Source organism: Zea mays, chromosome 4, assembly GCF_902167145.1.
Source record: "Zea mays cultivar B73 chromosome 4, Zm-B73-REFERENCE-NAM-5.0, whole genome shotgun sequence".
Lineage (NCBI taxonomy): Eukaryota > Viridiplantae > Streptophyta > Magnoliopsida > Poales > Poaceae > Zea > Zea mays.
The window spans coordinates 246,088,060-246,111,815 of NC_050099.1; the positions used below are offsets into that span (position 1 = coordinate 246,088,060).

Genomic DNA, 23,756 nt, shown 5'->3' on the forward strand with positions numbered 1-23,756 from the left:
GTTGAACCCAATGCTTGGTCATTTTATTGGCTGAGTGTGAACTTTTTACACCTGTATAATCTATACACTTAGGGCAAGCTAGTTAGTCCAATTATTTGTGTTGGGTAATTCAACCACCAAAATCAATTGGGAAAATAGGTGTAAGCTTAATTCCCTTTCACTAAGAAAACAATATTATCTCACACTAGGTATATCTTAGAAATTGGCTTAAGAATATTAAGGACTTGATAGTTCCAGGCCTCCAAATATAGCTAAAGCCAGTGAGCTATAGCTTACAAAAATAGTGAAAATATGGAAATCTATCCAAGAACATCGAATATCAAAAGTCCACAATAAAAAGTGAGTCCAAGGAAAAATATGGTTGAGTCCCTAGATTGTCACGTTTGATATGTCAGGACAAATACACAGAGATCAAGTAATAACAAATCCAAAATAGCAAAAAAAATCATAACCCCGTGTATTTAAGTTCCTCGCGGGTGTAGTAAATATAAATAAATTATTATTTGTGAGCAGTGTTTACAAGTCGGATGACCAGCTGGTCGAGCTAGAGCAGCGACCAGACGCCTAATCGTGATTAGGGCGACGATTAGGTCGACTAATCGGTCCTGGTTGACCTCTCGTCGTGCGTTAGTCGTCCTATAGATTTATGGACATATGTATATGTATATAACTATATATTAACTATATAAGCACTGTATTTCTGTAATAATATAGGCATAATTAGTAGCAGACTAGCAGTAATTCAGTAAAAGTGTAAAACTGAATCCATCCAAAGTCCAAAGTCCAAAGTGAAAGTAATATAGGCATAATTACTAGCAGTAATTCGGTAAAAAGTATTGCATTACCTGCTGGCTGCTACCTAGAGCATATCAGCATCCAAACAAAATGCATCAACAGCAGCACCAGTGATAATAGAGGGAAGGTAGACTGGGAGATAATCAGAGAAGGGAGAGCAGGTGCTACCTTCAGATGAAGGGCTCATCTTCAATTCTTGACTAGGTGACAGATGCCGGAGCACTGGAGTACTGGACACCGGTGGCAGACGCTGGACGACTGGAGTACTTGGAGCAGAGACGTTGACAGAAACTAGAGAGGACAGAAGAGAGGAGTAGGGTTTACTGGCGGCTGGGAGGGTTTATGGCGGCTGATTTACTGCTGGAGGGGCGGGCTACTGTAGATGGGCCAAAAACTAGAGTGAAGCCAGGTACCAAAATTGCGACGACAAGAAACGACCAGGAAGCTTTCGACCGGACGACTAATCGCCCAGGTCGACGACTAGTCGGACGACTTGAAACCCTAATCGTGTCGTCCACCTAATCGCCCTCTTCCAGGCGACCAGCCTGAATCGCGATCATAGTAATCAAAAATCCAAAATAGCAAAAAAAAAATCATAACCCCATGTATTTAAGTTCCCCACGGGTATAGTAAATATAAAGAAATTATTGTTTGTGAGTACAAACTAGCTATGAAAATGTTGTCTCGAACTAAGTACATCCTGATGACCTTAATAGTGTTATAAGAATGCCCGAGACTCAATAGTTTCGAGCCCCTCAAAACTCATGAAACTAGTGAGTTATAGCTCATAAATATGATGAATTTTGGGATAGGCTCGTATAAAAACTTTGGAAAATGGTGTAATCTCAAAACCCAAACCAAATAACCTACTCTATTAAGTAAATTCCAATCCTTTCAAAATAAAGGATCCAAACGACTCCTAAGGGTTTGTTTGAGAGTACATGTATTGGAGGAGACTGAGAGGGCTAAAATTTTAAACAGTAAGAGATTCTAGCTCTCTAAGAGCTAGTTTGGGAGCCATAAAACCGGAGAGAATTAGAGAGGATATAATCCTCTTTTTATTCAAATTTGAATAAGAAGAGGATTCTGTCTCCTTCAATCCCCTCCGGTTTTGTGTCTCCCAAACTAGTCCTAAATCCCCTCAATTATCCTTACTTCCGAACAAGACTTTTAAGAGAATAATAAAGTTTCTCTCAAGATTTACATTTTCTATACTAACAATAACGAGCCCAAGTCTATGAATACGAGGTCGTCAGGCCGAAAGCGATCCAGAGAATAGCACAAGAGCAGAAACGGTAGAGCCGCTGGAATCTTATTCTATTCCGGCAAGGGTCGTATGGGGCATCGCAAACAAAGATTATTAGGCACATCTCCATGGCTTTCCACACTTTTGATTCTTTCCACACACCAAGTCGCTTTCTTTGCTCCCTTTATGACGCGCACCTTCCCTCCGCCTTCAACTTAACAGAAGAGCAAAGTAAAAGGTGGCGACGGAGTTAGTGATCTTGACAGAGGTTAATGAAGATGCATGCCCCCTTAAACTGCATGCTTCTCTTAATTATATATATGTGTATTATGTGCCATCCACATGTGTCTTTGAGATGGAGAGAGGAGGCCGGCGCTGATTCGTCAGACATTTGCACGGGGACTCTGAATGATTGGCTGATATATTATTATATGGATTCGACGACTGAATCATGCTTGTGGAGCTTAGCGCATGCCACCTCTGATCGATCTCGACAAAAGCTCAGCAACATCTTTCAGCTCTAAAAATGCATACTTTGCATGATAGCTTTTTGGGGACATGTTGCATTGTTGATGTAGACATGTAGGCATCGTCGACAGCATTTTGCTGATCGGCCGCGAAAGGGCCTCTAGCTGAGTTGGTTAGGTGGTCTGAGTAGCACTCCTCAGGTTCTGGGTTCGACTCCTCGTGGGAGCGAGTTTCAGGCTGTTGTTAAAAAAATCCCCTCGTCTGTCCCACGCCAAAACACAGGTCTAAGGCTCAGCCCCGATCGCGGTCGTTCTCAATGGGCTTCGATGCCGCTGTGTATGAGTGGGGCAGGGGTTCGGGGGTTTTCTCGACCTGCATGAGAAAGTCTTTTTCTTATTAAAATGCTCGGGGGTTGTCTTACCCGCGCTGGTCGAGTTTTTTATTTTGCTGATCGGCCAGGCAGAGCTACCTGTTGTGTCGTGTGTAAATTATTGCAGGTGTGTGATCACTGATCACCCAAGTTGAGATTAGCTAGCTAGGGCGAGGGGAAACAATCCTCTTGGGCCACTGCGATTGAATAATGAGTGTATTTATTTATTTATTTTTGGAAAGAGGGAAACAAATACAACTTTTTTTATATTCATTTTGTCCTTTGTGTGTTGCATTTGATTGCTGATGTTTCATTGTTGGACACACATATTGGTGGGAGAGGACACCTTGTTGTAGTCATTTTCTCTCATCTGTTTGTTGCATCTGATGATGTACATCTCTTCTCTGCTATAAAGAAATAGTTTCCATCGTCTCCAAGCACAAATAATGATTCAAACTGTAGTTGTTAACTCCAAACCAACATTTACATCCACCTAATCAATAAAACATACATATTTATATTTTATACTCTATATTTAAACATAAATAAATAAAACTGTAGCAACATAGAGTTCTGTTTTCATAGTGAGTTGATATTCCATCTACGGTTGTTGAGACATGAGCCACGGGGACACCGGACACCTCCTAGACAAGCTATAAAAAAAATAAACATAAACACTCTCTTCTCTTGTGTGCTAAGTGTTTGGTTTTTCAGTAATTTTAGATAACATTTTTTATAGAAATATAGAACTAATTAATAAAAAATATATTTTTTTATAATTTATGATTAAAATACAGATGCCTAAATTTTTAGCAAAATTCTAAATTTAAATGGTTGCTTGTCAAACTTAATATAACTGAACCACCGGCAACCGCGTGCTCTCCTCCACAGGACCACCGCCGCCTCCTCCTCCTCCTCTCTGCTGCGGCCGCTGTACCGTCGGTCGCCTGGACGGGTGCGGCGGCCACGTCTTCGTCTTCATCGTGACCCACGACGGAGAGGACACACACACACACAGAGAGAGAGAGAGGCCTGGCGTCAGGGAGGAAGACGTCTCGCCTCGTCTCGTCGTCTTCTGCGGCGTCCGTTCTTCAAGCCCTCCCCCGTCGCCCACCAGTAGCCCGCCCGCCCGCTCCCCAAGGAGGACGCAGCGGTACGGCTCGTCCCCTCTCCTCCGCTTCGCCGACTTTTGGCCGGTCTGCGTGCGGTTGTGCGCCGCCGATCACGTGTTCTTCGTCTTTTTTTCCTTTTTTATTTCAACTAAGTAATTCTTCAGTGGTACAGGGATTGTATAGTCGTGGGAGCGCTGGTTTTTGGGAGTAAAGGATTTTGATGAAGTTTCGTATTTACCAGTCGATTTCTTAACCCGATGCCTGTCGATGGTTTTGACATTTGGATTCAGTATTGTTCTTCAGAGGATTTATCGAGTCCCCCCCCCCCCCCCCCCCCCCCCCCCCCCCCCCCTACCTCCCGAAATCTGTTTAATTTCTAGTTTGGAGGCGTGCTGTGGATTCAAAACCGCATCTGTCTGATACTGATAAATATGGGGAAATCCATGCGACATGCTAAAAACTATAGCGTTGAGAGGCTAATTTTCTTGCCGCTTGATCGATGCAGGTTTGCCATGAGAAGACAGCTTTGGTTGTGCCAAAGCCAAACACGAACACCAGCCTAGGAATTCCAGCATGGGTTCAGGGAATCTGGTAACGAAGAAGGTGGTAAGGAGGCCCAGCTCCATCGACCAGGACATAAAGTTCGATCAAAGCTGGGTGGAGGATGTCGCGTGCCCAATCTGTCTCGATTCCCCCCACAATGCAGTGTTGCTCAGGTGCGCCTCGTATGAGAAGGGCTGTAGGCCTTTCATATGCGACACCGACCAGACTCGCTCCAACTGTCTCGAGAGGTTCAGAGGCGCTCATGGACTGCCACTGCCAGTGCCAGCCAACGCCAGAGCCTCCTCCCGTACCGTGGCTCCTCTCAACAGCATCCATACCATTACCATCTCTTCGTCGAATGCAAACAACAACCGCCCGGCTTGCCCGCTGTGTAGAGGCGATGTGATGGGGTGGTTCGTCATCGGCGAGGCTCGCTCGCACCTTAACCAGAAGAGAAGATGCTGCGAAGAGAGCCGCTGCTCGTACGTCGGCAGCTTCCACGAGCTCCAGAGGCACACCCAGCAAAAGCATCCGGACTCGCGCCCTTCCGCGATCGACCCTGCTCGCCGGGCCGATTGGGAGAACCTGCAGCGGTCTTCCGACGTGGTAGATGTCCTGAGCACAATACACGCGCAGGTTCCAAACGGTGTGGTTCTTGGAGACTATGTCATCGAGTACGGGGACGGTGACGAAGCTGGAGACGACGACTACGAGGTTTACCACGGGGTTAGAGCAAGCTGGTGGACGTCCTGTATCTTCTGCAAAGCGTTCTGTAGGTCTTCCCCCCCAGGAGGAGTCCGGAGAAGGACGAGAACAGGGGAAAGGAGAAGCAGTGGTGGAAGTGGAACAAGGAGCAGCAGCAACAGGTCTAGCTCTAGTCAAGAAAGGTTCACTCTTGATGAAGTTGACGATGGATATGTAGTTGCAGGGGCCATGGCCAGGGCTGCCGTGTCAGGGACAATGGATGCTCGTTACAGGTCTGTTTGGTAACTGTGCTGTTGTTTCCTGCTTTCTGTTATTCATCAGAGATCATATGGTTAAATGCCATGCACACATACAGAATCGAAGATATCATGAGAAATGACTTTGTTTTATTTAAGTTCTCCATTTGTACGCATTTTTTTTTTTGTTTCGTCGATGTAAAAGTGTGTCCAATTTTAGTACCCTGTCTCTGATATATATGAACTATTTCATCCATTCATCAATTCAGGGATCCAACACTTGGACACCGACGTTCGCATTCCTAGGAACATTAACCGGGGAGGAAAATAAGGAAAGCTGTGCTGGTGTAGGATGCAACAAAAAATCAGATCCGTTCTACCTCTGCTCATTTTTATTCTTTTTTTTCTCTTGGGAGCTTCATGTACATATATATATAAATATATAAAGATTGTAGGGAACTTTTTTTTACTGTTGATTCACAGCAGGTTCCAGCATGTTAGGTTCTTCGGTGTAAATATTTAGCTTCCTTCCCACTACCTGGTGGCAACGCTGGAGACCGACCAGCTTCTCCTGCCTTGGAAATCCATCCTTTGTATCTCAGATTGCTTCTCTGAAATACAGCCACCTGTTAAGGCGCTTCCAAGCTGGTTTTCTCACCCATCTCTTTCCAATCCAAACACTGTGACGCTGAGATCACAGGAGTGGACGTACGGCGATACAACTTCTGCATTTTTGGATTTGGTTTGGACGACGCTTGTGTTGCTGGAACTGTGAGAGACCTTCCGTGTCGGGAGGCGCTGAAAAGGACCTGTGCTTGGGCTTGTCGAGAGCTTTCGTGTGCTACCCTGCCGGCTCTGATGGCTTCCATGGTGTGTCTTCTTGATTCCGGTTGCTTGCGTGGTGTGTCTGCTTGATTCCGGTTCGCTTTGAAACACCGAGTGGCTAGAAGAAAGATGCCTGGCTTGCCAGGATGGGCAGCTCGTTGCCGCTTAATCTTCGTTTATTTGTGGTCGACTTTGTTACGCATCAGCATCCCTTTTTTTCTCTCTGTGACCCAAAAATAAAAGGAGACTTTTTAGAGACGGCGAAATAGAAAACTCTGGACCGGTTACAGTTATCGATCAATATGAACAGCCGGTCAAGCAGTTTCTGGATCAATATTAACGGCGAGTTTTACTTTTTAAACTAAAACACGACAAATAAAAAAGAACTAATGAAGTACTAATTACACAATGAATCGTCGTAAGATGATGGAAAGCAAATAAATCTTTTGAGAGAATAATCACATGGCTGTCGCTGGATCCTCACTTGTTGGTTTGCCACTACCAATCCTAATCCCAGCTAAGAGGCCTAGGGGGGAAAAATCTAATATTTACAAGACCATACGGATACTCGCTGTGTCTCTATCCCTCTATCCAGGTCTCTCTCATCACATCTATTTTAAACTTGGGTAATTGTGGTTTGTTATGAGATTTTTTATAAAGCTATACAAGATGGTGCTAAAAGGATTTAAATGCTAAATATAACAATACAGTTAGATCTAGATTTAACAGAACAAAAGACCTGTTTACCGCTTACACGATGGCACCTAATGGTTGCTTACATATTAGTCGATGCCTTTAAACTTTACTCTGTAAACAGCACAATCTACTGTGTAAAACAGTGATCTACATTACAAAACAATATTTTGCATAACTGACGGAGACGGTAGATTTTTTTTTCCTAGAGACAAATTGCAATTGACATTCAGCGTCAGACCGAAGTCATTAACGCACGATAAATGTACAGATAAGACGGAATTGCCGATATTCATCCTTTGATGATCAGATTAAAAAGAAAAATGTTACAAGTATCACTATCACCTGAGGTAAGCATAACATAAAGTGATACAAAAGCAAAACTAAAACAACAGGTGTTTGTGTTACACTGTTACAGCTTCACCGGAAAGCAGCAGTTGAGTAAGCACGAAGTGAGGCAAAAGCATTGCTAAATACGATAGTGTTACAGCTTCGCCAGAAAGCGGCAGCTGATGGGTCAAAAATCAGAAGACCACAGAGTCATTTGTCACGGACGATGGCGCAACCACAAGGCAGAGTACCTGTTGCATTGCATCGGGGGCTCCAGCTACACAATGCGAATCCCCTTGGCAACATGATAAGAACTGTGATTAGCTAATGGACGGGTGCCAGCTATTTCATCATGGTAGAAGAACATATAAACAACAACGGCAGAGGTTACTTCTAGACCAGCCTGCCTACTCCCAGGCATGGCACAGGTAATCAGGTCTGGTTGTCCACTTCACCAACCCTTTTGCTTGCACGTTGCACCCCACTGTTGAAAAAAAAACAAATAATCAGCCTCAGTCACATGAAGAGGTAGCTGCCTGGTCTCCAGAGGCATTGCTACAAGGAAGACGCAAAGCTTGCTGGGACCTTCCCATCTTCAGACTAATGAGCTTGCTAGAGAAAGCTCATGTATTTCTGTTAGTGTCCACTCTTCTCCAGTTCCTCCTCCAATAACTATTGCCTTTGTCCCTCCAACAACACAAGTACTATGGCCCCAGGCGAACCGTGGAGGATGCCCTGGAGCATTCAGAAGCCTCCAGGTCAGCTTCTCTTCAGTTGGATCCAGGAGGTAAAGTTTTGAAGCAGAATGAAGACCTGCCACAGACCCACCAAATATCAAAACTCTCCCACCAGGAAGGCTCACAGCAACATGGTCGAGGCGAGGAAGTGGGCCAACTCCAGCAGGATTACCAGCTCCTGGCATCTTGCTGCCAGTGATGCACAACCAGCGAGGTTTTGTTGGTGGTTTGTGGGAAGGACAACAACAGTCTTTTTTGGTCTTTGCTACAGGACAGCAGCCCTGCAACCTATTTGGTCTTTGCTACAGGACAGCGGTCCTGCAGTCTGCTGGTCCTTGCTGCAGGACAGCAGTCCTTTGGTCTTTGTTGCAGTTGGTCCTTACTACAGGACAACAGTCCTTTGGTCTTTGCTGCAGTATGGACAGCAGCAGTCCTTGCTGCAGTGTGGTGTGGACAGCAGTTAGCATCTGCTTTTGTAAAGATGTAGGATGCTGCAGTATGGACAGCAGCAGTTCTTGCTGCAGTGTGGTATGGACAACAATTAGCATCTGCTTTAGTGTGGACACCAGTTAGCATCTGCTTTTGTAAAGGTGTAGGACATCATCTACGAGCATATGATCGGCACTTCGGCAGCTCCTTGGGCTATAAGTATGTATCTCAACCCTTAAAAGGGTGTGACATTGTGTAGTGTTTGAGAAATAAACAGAAAAATTGCCCCAACTCATAGTGTCATCCTCTTGATGAGAGTTAGAGTCCCTCTACTTACAATTGGTATTGGAGCCAAACTATCCTGCAGCCTAAACATCTCTTGCTCATCTCCTTCCCGCGCCTCTCCCCACACTCAATCGGCAACAAGAGCTCCAAATGTTCCTTTCTCTCCTGCTCAGACGAGCAGTCTTTCGTCTGAGACAGCCTCTTCCACTCGCAGCGACCCCTCACTAGCTCATCATGTCCCTACGCTCGGTCACTTCGAGTGCGCGGCGCCAGCAGGAGGCCGAGGTCGCCGAGGCACAAGAACGCGAGCGAGCAGCAGCAGCGGCTGCAGCGACAGCGGCGAGGGCAGCACGGCTGGCGGTAGCGGAACTGGCAGCAGCGAGAGCGGAAGTAGAAGCAGCGGAGGCGGCAGATGCTGCATGTGCGGCGGTAGCAGAGCTCGAGGTTCTGCGCGGCAGTAGAGCTGGCAGCTCTGCTTCTGTCGACGACAACACTGACGAAGAGCTCAAGCTGGCGAGGGAAGCGGCGCGAGAGTAGGCGGCACAGTGGGCAGCCGCGCATCCCCATGAGGGCGCGCGTGGCGGCAGCCCAGATAGGCGTCGACGCGCCGACGACGCTCAGGGCGAGGGCGCACGCGGCAGCAGCCCAGACGGGCGTAGACACGCCGGCGGTGCTCCCGACGGCGGCAACCGAGTCGACGGAGATCGCGGCCTCTACAGGCGGCGCGATTCTCCCTCCTCGGATCGGTACCATGGTCGCCGCATGGCCCAGGCCATTGTCTGGGACATCGGTCCCGGCGGTGGGTGGCTTACCCTCACCAAGACCAACTACGTTGAGTGGGCCACGGTGATGAGGGTACAGCTCCAGGTTCGCCACATGTGGGAAGCAGTTCGGTACGGCGACGTCAACTACCACGAGGATCGGCGGGCGCTGGATGCCCTCATTGCTGCAGTCCCGCCCGAGATGCAGTTTTCGTTTTTCAAGAAGCGGGCTGCCAAGGAGGCCTGGGACGCCATTGCTGCGACCCGCATCGGCAGCGACCGTGCCCGCAAGACCACACTGCAGGCACTTCGCAAGGAGTGGGAGAACCTGGCCTTCAAGCCAGGTGAGGATGTTGATGACTTTGCTCTCCGCATCAACACTCTGTTGCAGAAGATGGTGCAGTTCGACGACGACACCTACGATAAGGAGAGAGCTGTTGAGAAGCTCTTCCGTTGCATCCCCGAGAAGTACAAGCAGATTGCTCGCTCGATCGAGTCTCTGCTAGACCTCTCGACGATGACGATCGAAGAGGCGATTGGTCGTCTCAAGGTGGTCGACGGCGATGAACCACAGGCTCCCTCTGGGACTATCACTATCGGTGGGAAGCTACATCTCACTCGGGAGCAGTGGGAGGCCTGCCAGGGTGACAAGAAGAAGGGGGAGTCCTCCTCGACAGGAGGCCGCAAACACGGCAAGCCGCAAGGCGCGTGGAGGCGCCCAAGCCGGGGCGCGAGGACATGCTGAGGGTGGTGCCCGTGGAGGTGCCCAAGGCGGCGCCGTCGGCAACTAGAAGCCGGCACGAGACGACGGCTGTCACAACTGCGGCAAGCTTGGCCACTAGGCCAGGGACTGTCGACAGCCACGACGTGGCCAGGCCAACGTCGCACAGGCGGAGGCGGAGGAGGAGGCTCTGCTCCTAGCACATGCAAGCATCGAGCTATCTCCAGCGGCACCGGTCGCAGTGGCACTCCTCCACCTTGATGAGTCGAAAGCACGCGCTTTCCTCGGCGATGGCTCCAACAAAGACATGATCGAAGGATGGTGCCTTGACAACGGCGCCACTCATCACATGACCGGCCGACAGGAGTTCTTCACCGAGCTTGACTCTAGCATACGAGGCTCCGTCAAGTTTGGGGACGCCTCCGCCGTAGAGATCAAGGGCGTCGGCTCAGTCGTCTTCACCGCTGCGTCTGATGAGCACAGGCTGCTCACTGGAGTTTACTACATCCCCGCGTTGAGGAACTCTATCATCAGCTTGGGACAGCTGGATGAGAACGGTTCGCGCGTGGAGGTCGAGCACAGAGTCATGAGGATCTGGGACCCCTCTCGTCGCCTTCTTGCCAAGGTACGCAGGAGTCCAAATCGGCTATACATCCTCAATGTGAAGGTGGCACAACCTTGCTGCTTGTCGAGACGACGGGGCATGGCAGTGGCACAAGCGCTTCGGGCACCTTAACTTCGAGGCCCTGAAGCAGCTCAGTGCCAAGGAGATGGTACGAGGCCTGCCGTGCCTTGACCATGTGGAGCAATTCTGCGATGTCTGCGTGTTGACAAAGCAGAGACGGCTCCCCTTTCCCCAACAGTCGAGCTTCCGAGCCAAGGAGAGGCTCGAGCTCGTGCATGAGGACTTGTGTGGCCCAGTGACACTAGCCACACCAGGAGGACGACGCTACTTCTTGCTGCTCGTTAACGATCTCTCCCGCTACATGTGGGTGATGATCCTTGGTAGCAAGGGAGAGGCTGCGAACGCCACCAGGCGTGTGCAAGTCGCTGCGGAGGCGGAGTGCGGCCGCAAGCTGCGCGTGCTGCGCACCGACAACGGCGGCGAATTCACGGCGGCTGAGTTCGTGTCGTACTGCGCGGATGAGGGCGTTCAGCGCCACTACTCCGCGCCGTATAGCCCGCAGCAGAACGGCGTCGTCGAGCGGCGCAACCAGACGGTTGTAGGGATGGCTCGGGCTCTCCTCAAACAGAGGGGAATGCCGACTGTCTTCTGGGGAGAGGCGATGGTGACAACGGTTTACATCCTCAACCGCTCGCCCACTAAGGCTCTCAACGGGATGACACCGTACGAGGCTTGACATAGGCGCAAGCCGGCAGTCTCTCACCTACGGGTCTTCGGCTGCCTCGCGTTTGCGAAAGGTGTGGGGATGAGAAGGGAGTATCTATACCACGTCGGGACCGGACTGGCGAGGTTAATCACGAGGGTAGTCGGCGGAGGGCAAGCCGGCGGCACTGGAGGAGGCAGCGACGAACGAGTGGAGGACGACAACGAGGCGAGGCGTTTGGGATTTGGGAAGCTGGGCGCGATCGGTGGACTATCCGCGACGTCAGATCTCATGATCAGGACGGGTGGACGGCTGCGATCAAGATTGTAAATTAGAAAGAGATTGAATGGTGTATGGAAGAGGCTAGCTAGATCATGGAATGACATTTATGTATAACCAAAGATTCTAATCAGTTTTTTTAAATATAAGAGACAGCTAAAAAACTATACGATAAAATTCTTAGTATTTAGATCATAAATGCATATAAGAGACAATATATACGAAGAATCATGTAGAGGCAGACTTTTCGTGGAAATCTCGTCTCTTATTTTTTTTATTTACCTCTAGCCAAACAAAAATACATTAAATGCAAAAAGAAAAACATAAATCTTAAAAAAAAACTACATGTCATCGTCATTTTCTTACACATCTAGTTTAAATCATTTGATTAGTTTTTTCGCGACCAACAATGTGGACTAATCCAGCAACTTCGTGAACTATCCGTATAATGTCCATTGATTTATATTATCGCTAGCCTTGCAAAAGCTGCTTCACAATGGCCTCCTTTTATATATGGGGCTCATTGCTTGCTCTTACCCTTGTGTTACGCTTTTGCGCTATCATAACTAATAGAGCGTGATAGTTCGACACTATCGGGCGATGCAGACCTATAATTGCTCTCTAAGTTGAGGCAGAATCGCTTGCACCACTTAGGTTGATAACGAAGAACATACAACATATGCTCCAGCTTGAATTTAGTTTCATCGGACCTGTTGCAAAAGCTCTTATTTACCACTTCGAGCATCATAACATCATCTGGTCCGTTTGATCGGGCCATGAACAAGCAATTATAGATGTTATTGGAGAGAGTGAACTCTCGTTGCTCGTGGACCACCGTTCCTTGAGCTGTTTAGCGGTGCAGTGACAACGAGGTTTAGTTGTGGAGTTGTACATGACACCATAATTTCGTCCCAAAAGGCCAACTTTTTTTTTTTTTGCAGACATTAACCGTGAATACTACTCCGTACAGGGAGAACAGTGCAAGCCCAAGCACGGGAACAGATTGCAATGGATGGGCACTGGACACTCGTGCAGTCCCAGACTTGCACGGCTGCTCCAGGCGCCCATAGCCCCATAGGACCAGATGTCCAGATGCACATATATCTTCTCCATCCATAGGCCGGCCCATAGGCATCAAATTGCCACTGCTGACATCGTGTTGCCAGCAAGCAAAGATGATTTCATTGTTTACTTGCCAGCAAACAAAATGCGCCCATACATACTACAGAAGCAACATTTTGTTGGACCAAAAAGGTCCATGTATACATGTACGTAGCATACACTCTGCTAGTCACCATTCCAAGCATCCACACGACGACACCATCACACGTACAGATACAGAACGAACACATATGGCCATACGAGCAAAACACAAGCTGTGTGTAAAGGAATCCATCGTCTGTATATAACCCAGGACCCGAGCTATTTTTTCAAGCTTCCTCGGACTGGAGTCAACCATTCAGGCCCATCTGCTTCCTCGTCTTGCTGACGAATAGATCCCCGGATTTGATCATGCCTGGCAAGCACCCGCTGAGCGTCAGCAATGGAAACTGAGCCAGCCCTTCCTTCCTTCCAAGAGAGACGAGCGCCAGCGGATAGCCGGTGCTGTAAGTCGCCAGTTTGCTGTTAGGGAGACCCTTGGTCAGTAGCTTCAGGTTCTTCGCCACTAGCAGCGCGTGCTTCTGGGCGAGGTACCCTTGTTTGATTTCCTGAACAGCGATGGACATCAGTGCCAACAACTTCAGTGTTTTACGTTGCTAGTTCCAACATTAAAGATCAATGATGATCTACAGGGACCCTTTTCTTTATTTCAACCAAGGATGCTCCATGGACAGCATAAACAATTAAGAAACGCGAATCTTAATGATCAGTAATCAGTATCCACTAGACAGACAAATCTTTATCTAGTGCATCGTAATTGAGGATAAGGAACACCTTTAGGCCCCGTTTGGTTGAACCAACTAAATTTTGTTCACCGTCACATAGAATGTTTAGATATTATTTAGAAGTATTAAATATAATCTAATTACAAAACTAATTACATAGATGACAACTAAACGATAAGATAAATCTATTAAACTTAATTAGTCTATAATTTGCTTATGTGATGCTAGTAAACATTTGCTAATCATAGATTAATTATGCTTAATAAATTTTTCTCGCCATTTAATCTTCAGCTATGTAATTAGTTTTATAATTGGACTACATTTAATACTTGTAAATAGACATTCAATTCGGACACGAACTAATTAAACTTTAGTCCTTGGAACCAAACACCCCCTATAGTTTGATAGTGAGAACTGTCATATCACGTAACAGAAAAAAATGAACTCTAGTAGCAACTGCCAAGACATTGGTTACCACAGCAGATTTATCATTTATACTATTATCTAACACCAAACAGCCAAGATGCCGGAAGGGCATGGGTGTAAATGGAGTAGCTAGGCGATGATTTTCAAATTTCAAATACCAGTGGTGTCCGTTGAACAAAAGTCATGTTAGTGTTAATGTGTCATGATGATTTAGTATTACATCCGTGGGTGCGAAGGGGACGATGACAAAATGGCAGGAGGTTTAGGGGTAACCATTTAACGAAGCGTGTCACATGCAAAAGAAATGAACTATGGAAGCCTATGTATCCATCTACAAAGACGTGCACTAATAGAGATTGGAGAGTACTCACGCTTTGCAGAGTTTTGGTAGAATCTCATTTAAGTGAGCCAATAGTCACCAAGTGCGAATTTTCAATTTGTTCTGCTGGGGAAACTGATAGTAATCAGCCCACATTGATATGCACTAATTACTAGTTCAGTCTGCACAAATTTGGCTAGTACTTCAGTTTAGGTCGAATGGTTGCTATTCTCTACAAATTCAAGTAATGAATGGTGGTTGGGACAATGAGAAAAACCAACCTGAATAAAGTAACATAATAAACAAAGCAGAAGGAGAATTACAAGTTGGGAGTGAAAAACTTACAGGAATATCTGTGATGTCACCAATCGCAAAAATGTTATTAAAACCTTTCACTCTTAAATCCTTTTCCACCATTACTCTCCCCTTGCTATCCAAGGATTCCTTTAGGATGGTATCATGTAGCCACGACGAACTCAGTGGCTTTCCAATGCATACAAAGTGGCAATCAGCTGTTACTGTTTCTCCGCCTGATGTCTTGTACACCTTCTCTGTGTCTGATAATGAGCCCAACTCAACTGATTGCTGAAGGAGCACGTCTACTTTCTTTGAAGTCAGCCAATCAAGGCACTTCTTTGAAGCCTTATCTCCAATGAATTCGAGTAAACGCGGTCCTCTATGGATAAGGGTCACCCTCTTCCCCGGGTAGTCTACCACAATCTCTCCAGCCAGTTCAACACCAGTTGGACCACCCCCAATTATCAGCACAGATTCTGACGACTCTATCTTCCCATTATCTGCAGCAAGCATACAAAAGAAAATGTAAGTATGACAGGGAAGGCCACAAAAGCACAACTGTTTTTTTCCAGTAGGCGCTTTGACTGCAGCTACCTCTCTGGAATTCTTTTATCCTCTCAGCTCTGCTGGCAGGAGAAGCCAAAGCATGGCCAGTCGCTATGATGAGATAATCATATGGAAGAGAGTGGCCGTCAGCAGTAAGGACCGCGTGTTCAGTGATATTGACCGCAGAAGATGTCACGATGGTCGCATCGCTGAGGTAATCTTTGTGGTAGATCAACGATCTCTCAGCAAAGGACGGTTCGACCATGGAGCGCAGCTCAGCCCAGGGGATCTCCAGGTAGTCTTTCCTGTCATCATCAGAAGAGAATATATAGCATGTATGAAGGGACTTTCCTATTATGATTTAGTGTGAACCAGGTGATGCATTCAACATCAGGCTATTAAGCTAAGCTGTCATAAGCACAGAAATGGATCAGGCAATTAGATTCAGAGCTTGAAGTACGTCTGTAGAAAGAAAACTCAAGGTCATCCCCCATTTCTACCCCCCTCCCCGATGCAATACTAGATCCGGTCATATCTCTAGGGCCGCAATGATTCGGGGCCGCCATACCGGTGGAGAGCCAAGGCGACCGAATCACACACATGGGCCGTGGAAGCACGCACAGCCACTCAATGACACACGCACCCGGCACCCAGTCAGAGAAAGCAAGCAGCCGGTCGGCTCGGGATTTCCGCAAACGGGTAGCAGGCGCAGGGAGGGAGCGGGCGAAGAAGCCTTACGGGTCGAGGAGGACGACGTCGGCGTGGCCCTGCATAGTCTTGGCGAGGAGGGAGCCGGCGACGCCGCCGCCAACCACCACGACCCTCGCCTTCTCCTCCGCCTCCGCCATCGCCTGACGCTCGCGCCACCCAGCTGACAAACTCCCCACCCACACCCAGCTCACGCGGCGTTATTAACCAAGCTCGCGAGGACATAAGTGGCGGCTTTGGAAGAATCGGGTGCCGAGTGCTGACCGACCGCTGACGACTCGAGTACTCGACCGACGCGTCGGGACGGACGGTGAAGCGCGCGCCATGGTGCTGCCACCCCCTCTCAGGCTCTCACCATCCGACCGCATGTGACCTACCGACATGTGAATGCAGTTCTTAACAATTCTTCTACTCTACTGGACTACTACTACACGACTACTATTATTATAATTACATGAATAAATAAGCTGTCAATGAATCTATTTAAACAAAAAAAAAGTTGTCTTTGCCATGACAGGGCATGGTCGCTGTCGCGTGGTCGAAAGTAGCCTTTGCCAGCAGCGGGTAACCGAAATAACCGTCGCGAACTACCCTCCGAGCCGTAGGTGTACAAGAGCGGCTGGGGATGCTGCCACGTGGGCCACCCGGGCGTCTTTAAACCGGCCCGCTGGGAGTTCCATGCTTCCTCGTCCCTCCCTGCACGCCTGGCCTGGGCTGGCCGCCTCCGACCACCGTACGTCCTCCACCGCGTCGCCGCCGGCCGGCCTCTGCCCAGCCCGGGCTGCCTGCGAGGGCTTCTGATGGCCCTCGACGCCGTCCTTTCCTCCTAGTGCCCAGCTTTATTGCAGATCCAGCCCTCTGATCCTCGTCTTCTTTCACCTCTCCAACATGAAGGTCAACACCAAGATCAAGCTGGAGGTATGCAGCTGTTGCATTGCATCCCCTTTCGGCGCCATTCATCATGATTCATAAGGATGTGAAAAAAAGCTTTTTTTGGGGTTAATTCCCTATATATGCTTGTGTGTATGTTGTTCAAAATCTCCTTTATCTATTTACATTTAACCCAGTACCTATTTTACACTTAACTCCTTTCACATAAAATCGTTGGATCAAAATGGATGTTTTGGATGATTTTATAGCACGTTTGCATTAAATCAGTGATTGCACAACATATATACTCCTATATATGGCACGGATATATCTCTTACTGTTGTTGGTTCGCATATCGCTAAGCAGCCGGTCATGGCGCCGTCGTCGTCCCTGCCGCGGAGCGCCAGCGAGCTACCCGACCCGCCGTCACCGTTCAGCTCCAACACGGCGCACCACCCCGTCTCCGTGCCCACCACACCTAGGTTGTCCTTATCGTGCTCGTCGTTCGGCCACATGGTGACCCCGCCCACCGACACACCGCCGATCACGCCCACCAAGAAGCAGGACGACAAGCCGAAGCCGACGCCGGAGGCCGCCACCGCGGCGAACTACGCGTCGTTGTGGTCGCCCAAGCGCCTCATGCAGCGCGCTGCCCGCGCTTTCCGCCGCAGCAGGTCGCGCGCCCGCGTCAGGACGGTCAAGGACCTCGCCGAGGAACGGGCCTCAGTGCTCGCCGCCAGCAGCAAGGTCTCTGATGAGGCGGCGGCGGCGGCTACCGCGGTGCCGCCTGCAGGTGCCAAGACCTCCAGCAGCAACGATGCCCGCGACGGCGCCATGGGCAGCGTGCAGGACGAGCCGCGGCAGCAGCGCCACGATGACTATCACCACCCCGAGATCGTCCCCGAGAAGATCATACACGAGGACGCGTTGCCGGTCGTTGCTGCGGAGAAGGAGACTGCCGCCGCCGCCGCAACCTCGAAGGAGGAGGAGGAGGTGGAGTCGCCCAAGAAAGGAGCGGCTCTGTCGCCGGTGCCGGAGGCTATCGTCATCGCCACAGCCGCAACCTCGAAGGAGGAGGAGGAGGAGGTGGAGTCGCCCAAGAAAGAAGCGGCTCTGTCGCCGGCGCCGGAGCCTATCGTCATCGCCGCCGCCTTAACCTCGAAGGACGAGGAGGAGGTGGAATCGCCCAAGAAAGAAGCGGCTCTGTCGCCGGCGCCGGCGCCGGAGGCCATCGTTGCCGTAGCAGCAGTGGAAGACGTGGTGGCGGACAAGTTCGTGACGGTTGTGAAGGAGGCGATCAAGAAGCAGGAGGCGGAGGAGGACGAGAAGGAGGAGGCAATGCGGAGGTTCCAGGGCAGCCGTGTGAGGACGGCGTTGGAGGCGCGAGCGGAGTCGGAGCAGCCGCGTCGCCGAGAGGTGGCGCGGAGCAACGACGTGATCGAGGAGGCGCGCACGAAGCTGCTGGAGAAGCGTCGGAGCAAGGTCAAGGCGCTCGTCGGCGCCTTCGAGACTGTCATCGACACCAAGAAGGACAGCGACGACGCGGCCGCCGGCAAGCCGGAGCACCACAACCGCAACAAGTCGGCTTAAATGATTAAACGTATACGCTTCGTGTCTTCTCCTTAATTATTATAATTATTACTGGCCAGCCCATCGCCGCATGGATGCATGCACGGCGCTAATTAATCCTTCTTGCTACTAATTAACTCCGGTTAATTGGTGGCACACCATGTATAGCGTCGTGGAGTTCTCTATATTACACCATAGAGGGAAATGTGGAGACCGGTGTTGCATTCTATACAATTTCTTCTTATAATTATATGATTCATCGGTTTTATTCTCCCCTAGAATTGTGTTGGTTTCTCAGGTCACTCTTATTAGACGCGTTTTGCTTGGACTTTAGTTTTTATGATCCATTTGGAACAGCTACACCGCCTTAGTTCCTTTAAACCCAAACTTTAGGGACTAAAACTGTCCTATATTTTTTTGGAAGGCTTTATTTAGTTACACGGTTTGATATTGACAGTTTATAGACTAAAAGTGACTAAATTTGAGTCGCTGGGAACGAAAACCGCCTAAATATAACTACACTATACAGTCACTCCATCAGTGAATCATCCAGTATGGAAAGTGTCTAGCAGTGGTTGGAGACACAGTCTCCCAGGCTTTGCGTCTTGGCCACACTGACCGAGCCGTCGAACTGGTGGATGAATTCAGAACGGCAGGACGCATGCGAAGGCATCAGTTTCCTTGCGAACTGGTGGATGAACAAAAACCCCCTAAATATAAGTCATATAACGGAGCATGTACGATGGGGTCTCCTCTCCTCAGAGACAGCCCATTGCTACTGCTAGTGTAGAGAGCACCAACATTCTCTTCCAGTTATTACAAGGAAAAGAAAGAAAAAAGCGAAGGATGGTGATTGATGAGAATGGCTGAAATGGGCACAAGCTTGGATGCCTACATGATGACTGATGAGCAAAGGAACGGCATGCACAGAGCACCAGTGAGCTGCGTGAAATGCCCTTGGGGCCATCCCATGATCTCAATCTCATACATGGACCCAATGGTGCACTGCAGCCTTTTCTTCATCGAGGCCTCTGCTCTCCTCCTCCTCCCCTTCATCTAGTCCTCTCAATGTTCTCTCTGCAGCAACAGATGGAGGGGATTCATGGCTCATCAATATGGGTTGGTGGCAGTGGAACGCGGGCTTTGTGTCCTGGCCAAAGAAAATCTTCCAACCCAGGTTTCCATCATTAGCGGTCTTACCGAAAAATGTGTTTATCAGATTTCTCGGTTTTTTCGTTTTTAAACGTGATTTTCGGTTTTCTCGAAATGTTTTCGCTGAGAATTTTATCCATGCTCTCAATATCATCGTCGTCCATGACTTCTTCAGCTCCTAACTTGTAACTTCACTCACCATTCTCCTGCTGCGAAGCCACACACCTGGCAGTGGCAGCACTCGGCTGTCGGCTGTCGGCTATCGGCGGCAGCAGCAGCTGCTGATAGACTGCTACTCGGCGTCGGCAGTGCAGTCTGCGCCACTGTGAGTTGTGACAACGCTCCACCACTAGTCTCTTCCCTCGCCTCCGCCCACGTACGTTAGCCTACACACGTCCACTTCCACCCCGCGCCCGCCATGAGGACGGGACGGTGGGCGGCGCTCGGCGGCGAGCGGCCGCGCGCGTGTCTCCGCCTTCGACGCTGCCATCGCGCGGTGCAACAAGAAAGTGAAGAGAGCTGGCGGCCCGACCTGCGCGGCGGCGGCGACGACAAGCGGGCCGTGCCGACCGGCTCCAACGGTCCAACCCCTTGCACAACCGATGACAAGAACAAGATCGCCCGTGCTTTTGCGCTTCGCGGCCAAGGACGTGGGGCCTCTCTGTCGCTCTTGCTCTGTATATATGCGCCCTGCGTCGTCACTCCATGGCGGATGGATTGGTTGGCTTGGCGGAGCGGAGCGAGAAGAAATGGAGCTAGCAGAGGAAGGAGAACTTCATGGCCAGTGAACTAGGGAGGAACAGAACTACAGTAGTGTAAAATCGGTTACTTATACTATTTACTGATGTCCGATCCGACGTGTTAGTAACTGGTAGTTCTTCTTGTTCCATGATCCCTGCTATCGGCTGGCGTTCGTCAGATATCAGTTCTTTGATCAACTGAGCCGACGAATTGTAGTAAGCCACGGTTTGGAACGCCGGGATTTCGTGGGATTTTTAAGGAAGCTGTATACGTTTCTTCCTACGAAGTCCTTGCGTCTCAAACAAGGCCCAGAATTGGGGTAATGAACTCTAACCATTAACTCTTGTCAGTTTAGAGTTAGCTAGCCTATGTTTAGTTTTTCAAATAGGCATTTAAAAATATGGGCTAATTGTTAACCCCCCCTGTATCCAACAGGCCTATAGTATGTCATACAATCCTAACACACAGGAGCATGCATGCTTTATTGGCATGATTATATACACATGATTATTCAGCAGCTCGTAATCGTGTTAGAAAGAATTTCGTAGTCGCTTCTGACACAATCCATCCGATCTGATTTGGTGAACAGGGAAATGGAGGGGATCCACGGGAGAGGAATCTCCTCCCTATTTAAAATTGAATAGCGATGAGATCCCTCTCCAATGGACCCTCTCCATTTTCCTGTCCACCAAACTAGCCCTAAAGTATCACTAAGCATAGATATTTTATTTCTTTTGAAAGAAATAAAAAAACCACTAAACACAATCACGGACGTGTACATGGAGCTAATCAAGTCCAGTCCAGTTAAAAGCAAACAAATGAAGAAAAGGAAAAACATGGAAACAAATTAATGAAATGAAACAATGAAAGCCATGCTAAATTAAAAGAGTGAACGGACAGAGACACAAATTTGAAGAATATCCGCGATAGTCGATGCCCATTATCAAAAACATATACATATGTTGGTGATCAATTGAAATCGTCTCTCTTAGATATATATATGGAATACATATTTTGGAACGAGTTAATCAATAAGCTCGTGTTTGTAATATATATAGTAAAGTAGTACATAGTAATTAATTATTACCTTTAGTATTATGCATGCATACCTAATTAATAAGCATATACTGTATATGGTGGTCACTAGTACTGTACTAGCTAGCTGCTCCGTTTATATGTACAGAGAGAAAAATGGAAGAATGGTGGTCACCAGTACAAGCAAGCATATGGTGCTTCATTCCACGGGCGAATATTGTTGACGGCCGCCGTCAGGTGTCAGGTCAGGTGAGGTGAGGTGAGTGACTAGGCGAGGCGACCGACGGCAGCACGTTGTCGGCGGCGGCGGCGAGGGCGAGCTGCCTGTCGGCGCCGCATGAGGCGCAGCAGACGACGGCGCCGAGGCCCGCGGACGCCGCCGCCGCCCGGCGGAGGTCGGCGAGGTCTCGGCGGAGGCGGTCGTTGTCGTCGGAGAGGCGGGCGCACCAGCGGCGGAGCAGGTCGCAGTCGACCTCCGTCTGCTTGAGCTTGGTCCGGGCCCTCCGGTTCTGGAACCACACCTCCACCTGCCGCGCGCTCAGCCCCGCCTGCCGCGCCAGCTCCTGCTTCTCCCCCTGGTAGATTCGACCCATCAGCGGAAGAGATGACGAATGGAGAATTACGTACGTGTGTATGAAGGGTGCGTGCGGTGCGTGCATGAATCGACATACGTGAGAGAGGATGTTGTGGGCGCGGAAGCTGTCCTCGAGCAAGGTGGCCTGCGCGGCGGTGAGCCGGAGCTTCTTCCTTCCGCCGCCGCCGCCGCCGCCTCCGTCGTCTCGGCGCGCCGCCGTCGTCTTGGTTTTCTTGCTCTGATGATGATGGCCATTGGCAGCGGCGTCAGTGGCGCTGGCGCCACCAGCGGCGGCGTCCCTCCTCTTCTTCTTCCTGCTCGCCGCCGTCGGCCGGCCCGTGTGGTGATGACGAAGAGCTTGCGCTTCGTCACCGTCCTGCACCGACAGCACCTCGCCGAACAGCTGCACTACCGTCCGAGACGGCGGCAGCGTTGTTAGCATCCTCTTATCTCCTCCGCCGCCGCCGCCGCCGATCCCTAAGGACAGGTGCGTGCCGACGACCTCCTCCGCGGACACGGAGTAGCAGTGCTCCTCCATGCTGCTGCTGCTGCTGGCGGCCGTGGTGAGGCTCGACATGGCGAAGATGGAGGCTCGATCAGTGCACAGGGTGCTGCTGTGCTGGTGGTGCTGGTGCGTCCGCTTATATAGGTGGCAGTGGCAGAGTGGCACACGAGCAGCGTTCCACTTCCACACCAAGAACCAGCTGATGGTGGCGGATTGGAGCCAGGGGACAAGGTCGTAGTACGGTTTCGTGTGGTGGGGGGGTTAATGAAGGGCAATTAAGGTTGCTAATGAATGTGGGGGGGTAATGGCGGGAGTTTTAGTACGTACGCGTTGATGCGTGCGTGGTTGGGTTGGAATAAATGCCAAGAACAGGAAACAGCTGCTGCAGGGGCAGGCAGGCAGGCAGGCAGACAAGTCGTCGGTTTCTCGGACGGTCAAGATCAGGTGTCTGTCTCACGATTGGGAAACCGATGACGACAATTTAAGATAGTGTTGTGATTACTTATTTGGCGTAAATCTATAACAAACTACTCCAGGTGCGATTAGCTCGACGTCGTTAGATCAAAAAAATTACTGGTATATATATATATATATATCCCTCATTATTTTCCTGTTTTTCTTTTACATAGTTTGATTTAAGTATTGAAGTTTTTTTTTGTATCTCTCTGTAGACAGATGACTACTCGTCTCCAAAAGAAAAAAGAAAAATCAAACTTTCAAACGAATGGGACATCTCAGTCCTGTGTTGTACTCTGCACTGCCAAATTAATGTCGTCACTGGGAAATATAGCAAAAGTGTCAAAAAAAAAAACAAATTCTTTGGCGTGATGTCGATCGATGATGTGATGACCATATCAATGCTCCACATACATGTCTAGTTGATAGTTATGCGCGTGCGTGAACGGTCAAAAGCAGTGTGGATTCCGAATAATCTCGAGGGGCAAACATGCGTGCGAACGAGCTAGAGCCTGGCTAGGCAGTCGGTGTCGTCAAGGATACATGCATTATACATGCACAGAGTGTGACGCACGGGCATACGAATAATTAAACGCACATGTAAGTAAGCTAGCTAGCTGGCTATAGGTTAGTTAAGTGATTATTAATACTGGCTGACACTTGACACGCACGCAAGCGACGGACGCAATGATCGGGCGAGCGAGCGAGCGCGATTGACTTGTCGTCTCTTGACTCTTGTTGCATGCAACAACAGCGGCTCGAGCGCGGGAGCGAGCAGCAGCGCAGTGTGTGTAGCTCGCGCGCTCAGT

At 49.3% G+C, this 23,756-nt stretch overlaps 4 protein-coding genes across 6 annotated transcripts; 2 read left to right on the plus strand and 2 right to left on the minus strand.

Annotated features, from left to right (window-relative positions):
• The first annotated feature begins 3,733 nt into the window (after positions 1-3,733).
• On the plus strand, positions 3,734-6,132 carry LOC100275497 (uncharacterized). Of its 2 annotated transcripts, XM_008678692.4 has the most exons (3): positions 3,734-4,032; positions 4,497-5,511; positions 5,745-6,132. In XM_008678692.4, the coding sequence occupies exons 2-3, from the start codon at positions 4,565-4,567 to the stop codon at positions 5,779-5,781; spliced, it is 984 nt and encodes a 327-aa protein (XP_008676914.1). In that variant the 5' UTR covers positions 3,734-4,032; positions 4,497-4,564; the 3' UTR covers positions 5,782-6,132.
• Positions 6,133-13,099: 6,967 nt separating this feature from the next.
• Positions 13,100-16,496, minus strand: LOC100282462 (disulfide oxidoreductase/ electron carrier/ oxidoreductase). 2 transcript variants are annotated; one of them, NM_001155372.1, is given in 4 exon segments: positions 13,100-13,572; positions 14,840-15,291; positions 15,386-15,642; positions 16,076-16,239. In NM_001155372.1, coding segments are annotated over 4 exon segments (1,077 nt in total). In that variant the 5' UTR covers positions 16,186-16,239; the 3' UTR covers positions 13,100-13,314.
• Positions 16,497-16,749: 253 nt separating this feature from the next.
• On the plus strand, positions 16,750-18,731 carry LOC100277818 (uncharacterized). Its single transcript, NM_001151287.2, has 2 exons — positions 16,750-16,963; positions 17,282-18,731. The coding sequence occupies exons 1-2, from the start codon at positions 16,934-16,936 to the stop codon at positions 18,503-18,505; spliced, it is 1,254 nt and encodes a 417-aa protein (NP_001144759.2). The 5' UTR covers positions 16,750-16,933; the 3' UTR covers positions 18,506-18,731.
• Positions 18,732-21,317: 2,586 nt separating this feature from the next.
• Positions 21,318-22,759, minus strand: LOC103654916 (putative homeobox-leucine zipper protein HOX26). The gene is made up of 2 exons (XM_008681725.3): positions 22,084-22,759; positions 21,318-21,987 (listed from the first exon to the last, which is right to left on the minus strand). Exons 1-2 carry the CDS (start codon positions 22,561-22,563, stop codon positions 21,658-21,660), a joined length of 810 nt encoding a protein of 269 aa, XP_008679947.1. The 5' UTR covers positions 22,564-22,759; the 3' UTR covers positions 21,318-21,657.
• Between the last annotated feature and the right edge of the window lie 997 nt (positions 22,760-23,756).

Coding starts and splice junctions, on each gene's coding strand:
- LOC100282462 (XM_008679026.3), bottom strand. CDS start 16,185: ATGGCGGAGGCGGAGGAGAAGGCGAGGGTCGTGGTGGTTGGCGGCGGC. Junction 15,643..16,075: donor GACGTCGTCCTCCTCGACCC/GTAAGGCTTCTT, acceptor TGATGATGACAG/GAAAGACTACCTGGAGATCC. Junction 14,677..14,839: donor GTGACATCACAGATATTCCT/GTAAGTTTTTCA, acceptor AAATTTGTGCAG/ACTGAACTAGTAATTAGTGC.
- LOC103654916 (XM_008681725.3), bottom strand. CDS start 22,563: ATGTCGAGCCTCACCACGGCCGCCAGCAGCAGCAGCAGCATGGAGGAG. Junction 21,988..22,083: donor CCCACAACATCCTCTCTCAC/GTATGTCGATTC, acceptor CGAATCTACCAG/GGGGAGAAGCAGGAGCTGGC.
- LOC100275497 (XM_008678692.4), top strand. CDS start 4,565: ATGGGTTCAGGGAATCTGGTAACGAAGAAGGTGGTAAGGAGGCCCAGC. Junction 5,512..5,744: donor ACAATGGATGCTCGTTACAG/GTCTGTTTGGTA, acceptor TCATCAATTCAG/GGATCCAACACTTGGACACC.
- LOC100277818 (NM_001151287.2), top strand. CDS start 16,934: ATGAAGGTCAACACCAAGATCAAGCTGGAG. Junction 16,964..17,281: donor ACACCAAGATCAAGCTGGAG/GTATGCAGCTGT, acceptor ATCGCTAAGCAG/CCGGTCATGGCGCCGTCGTC.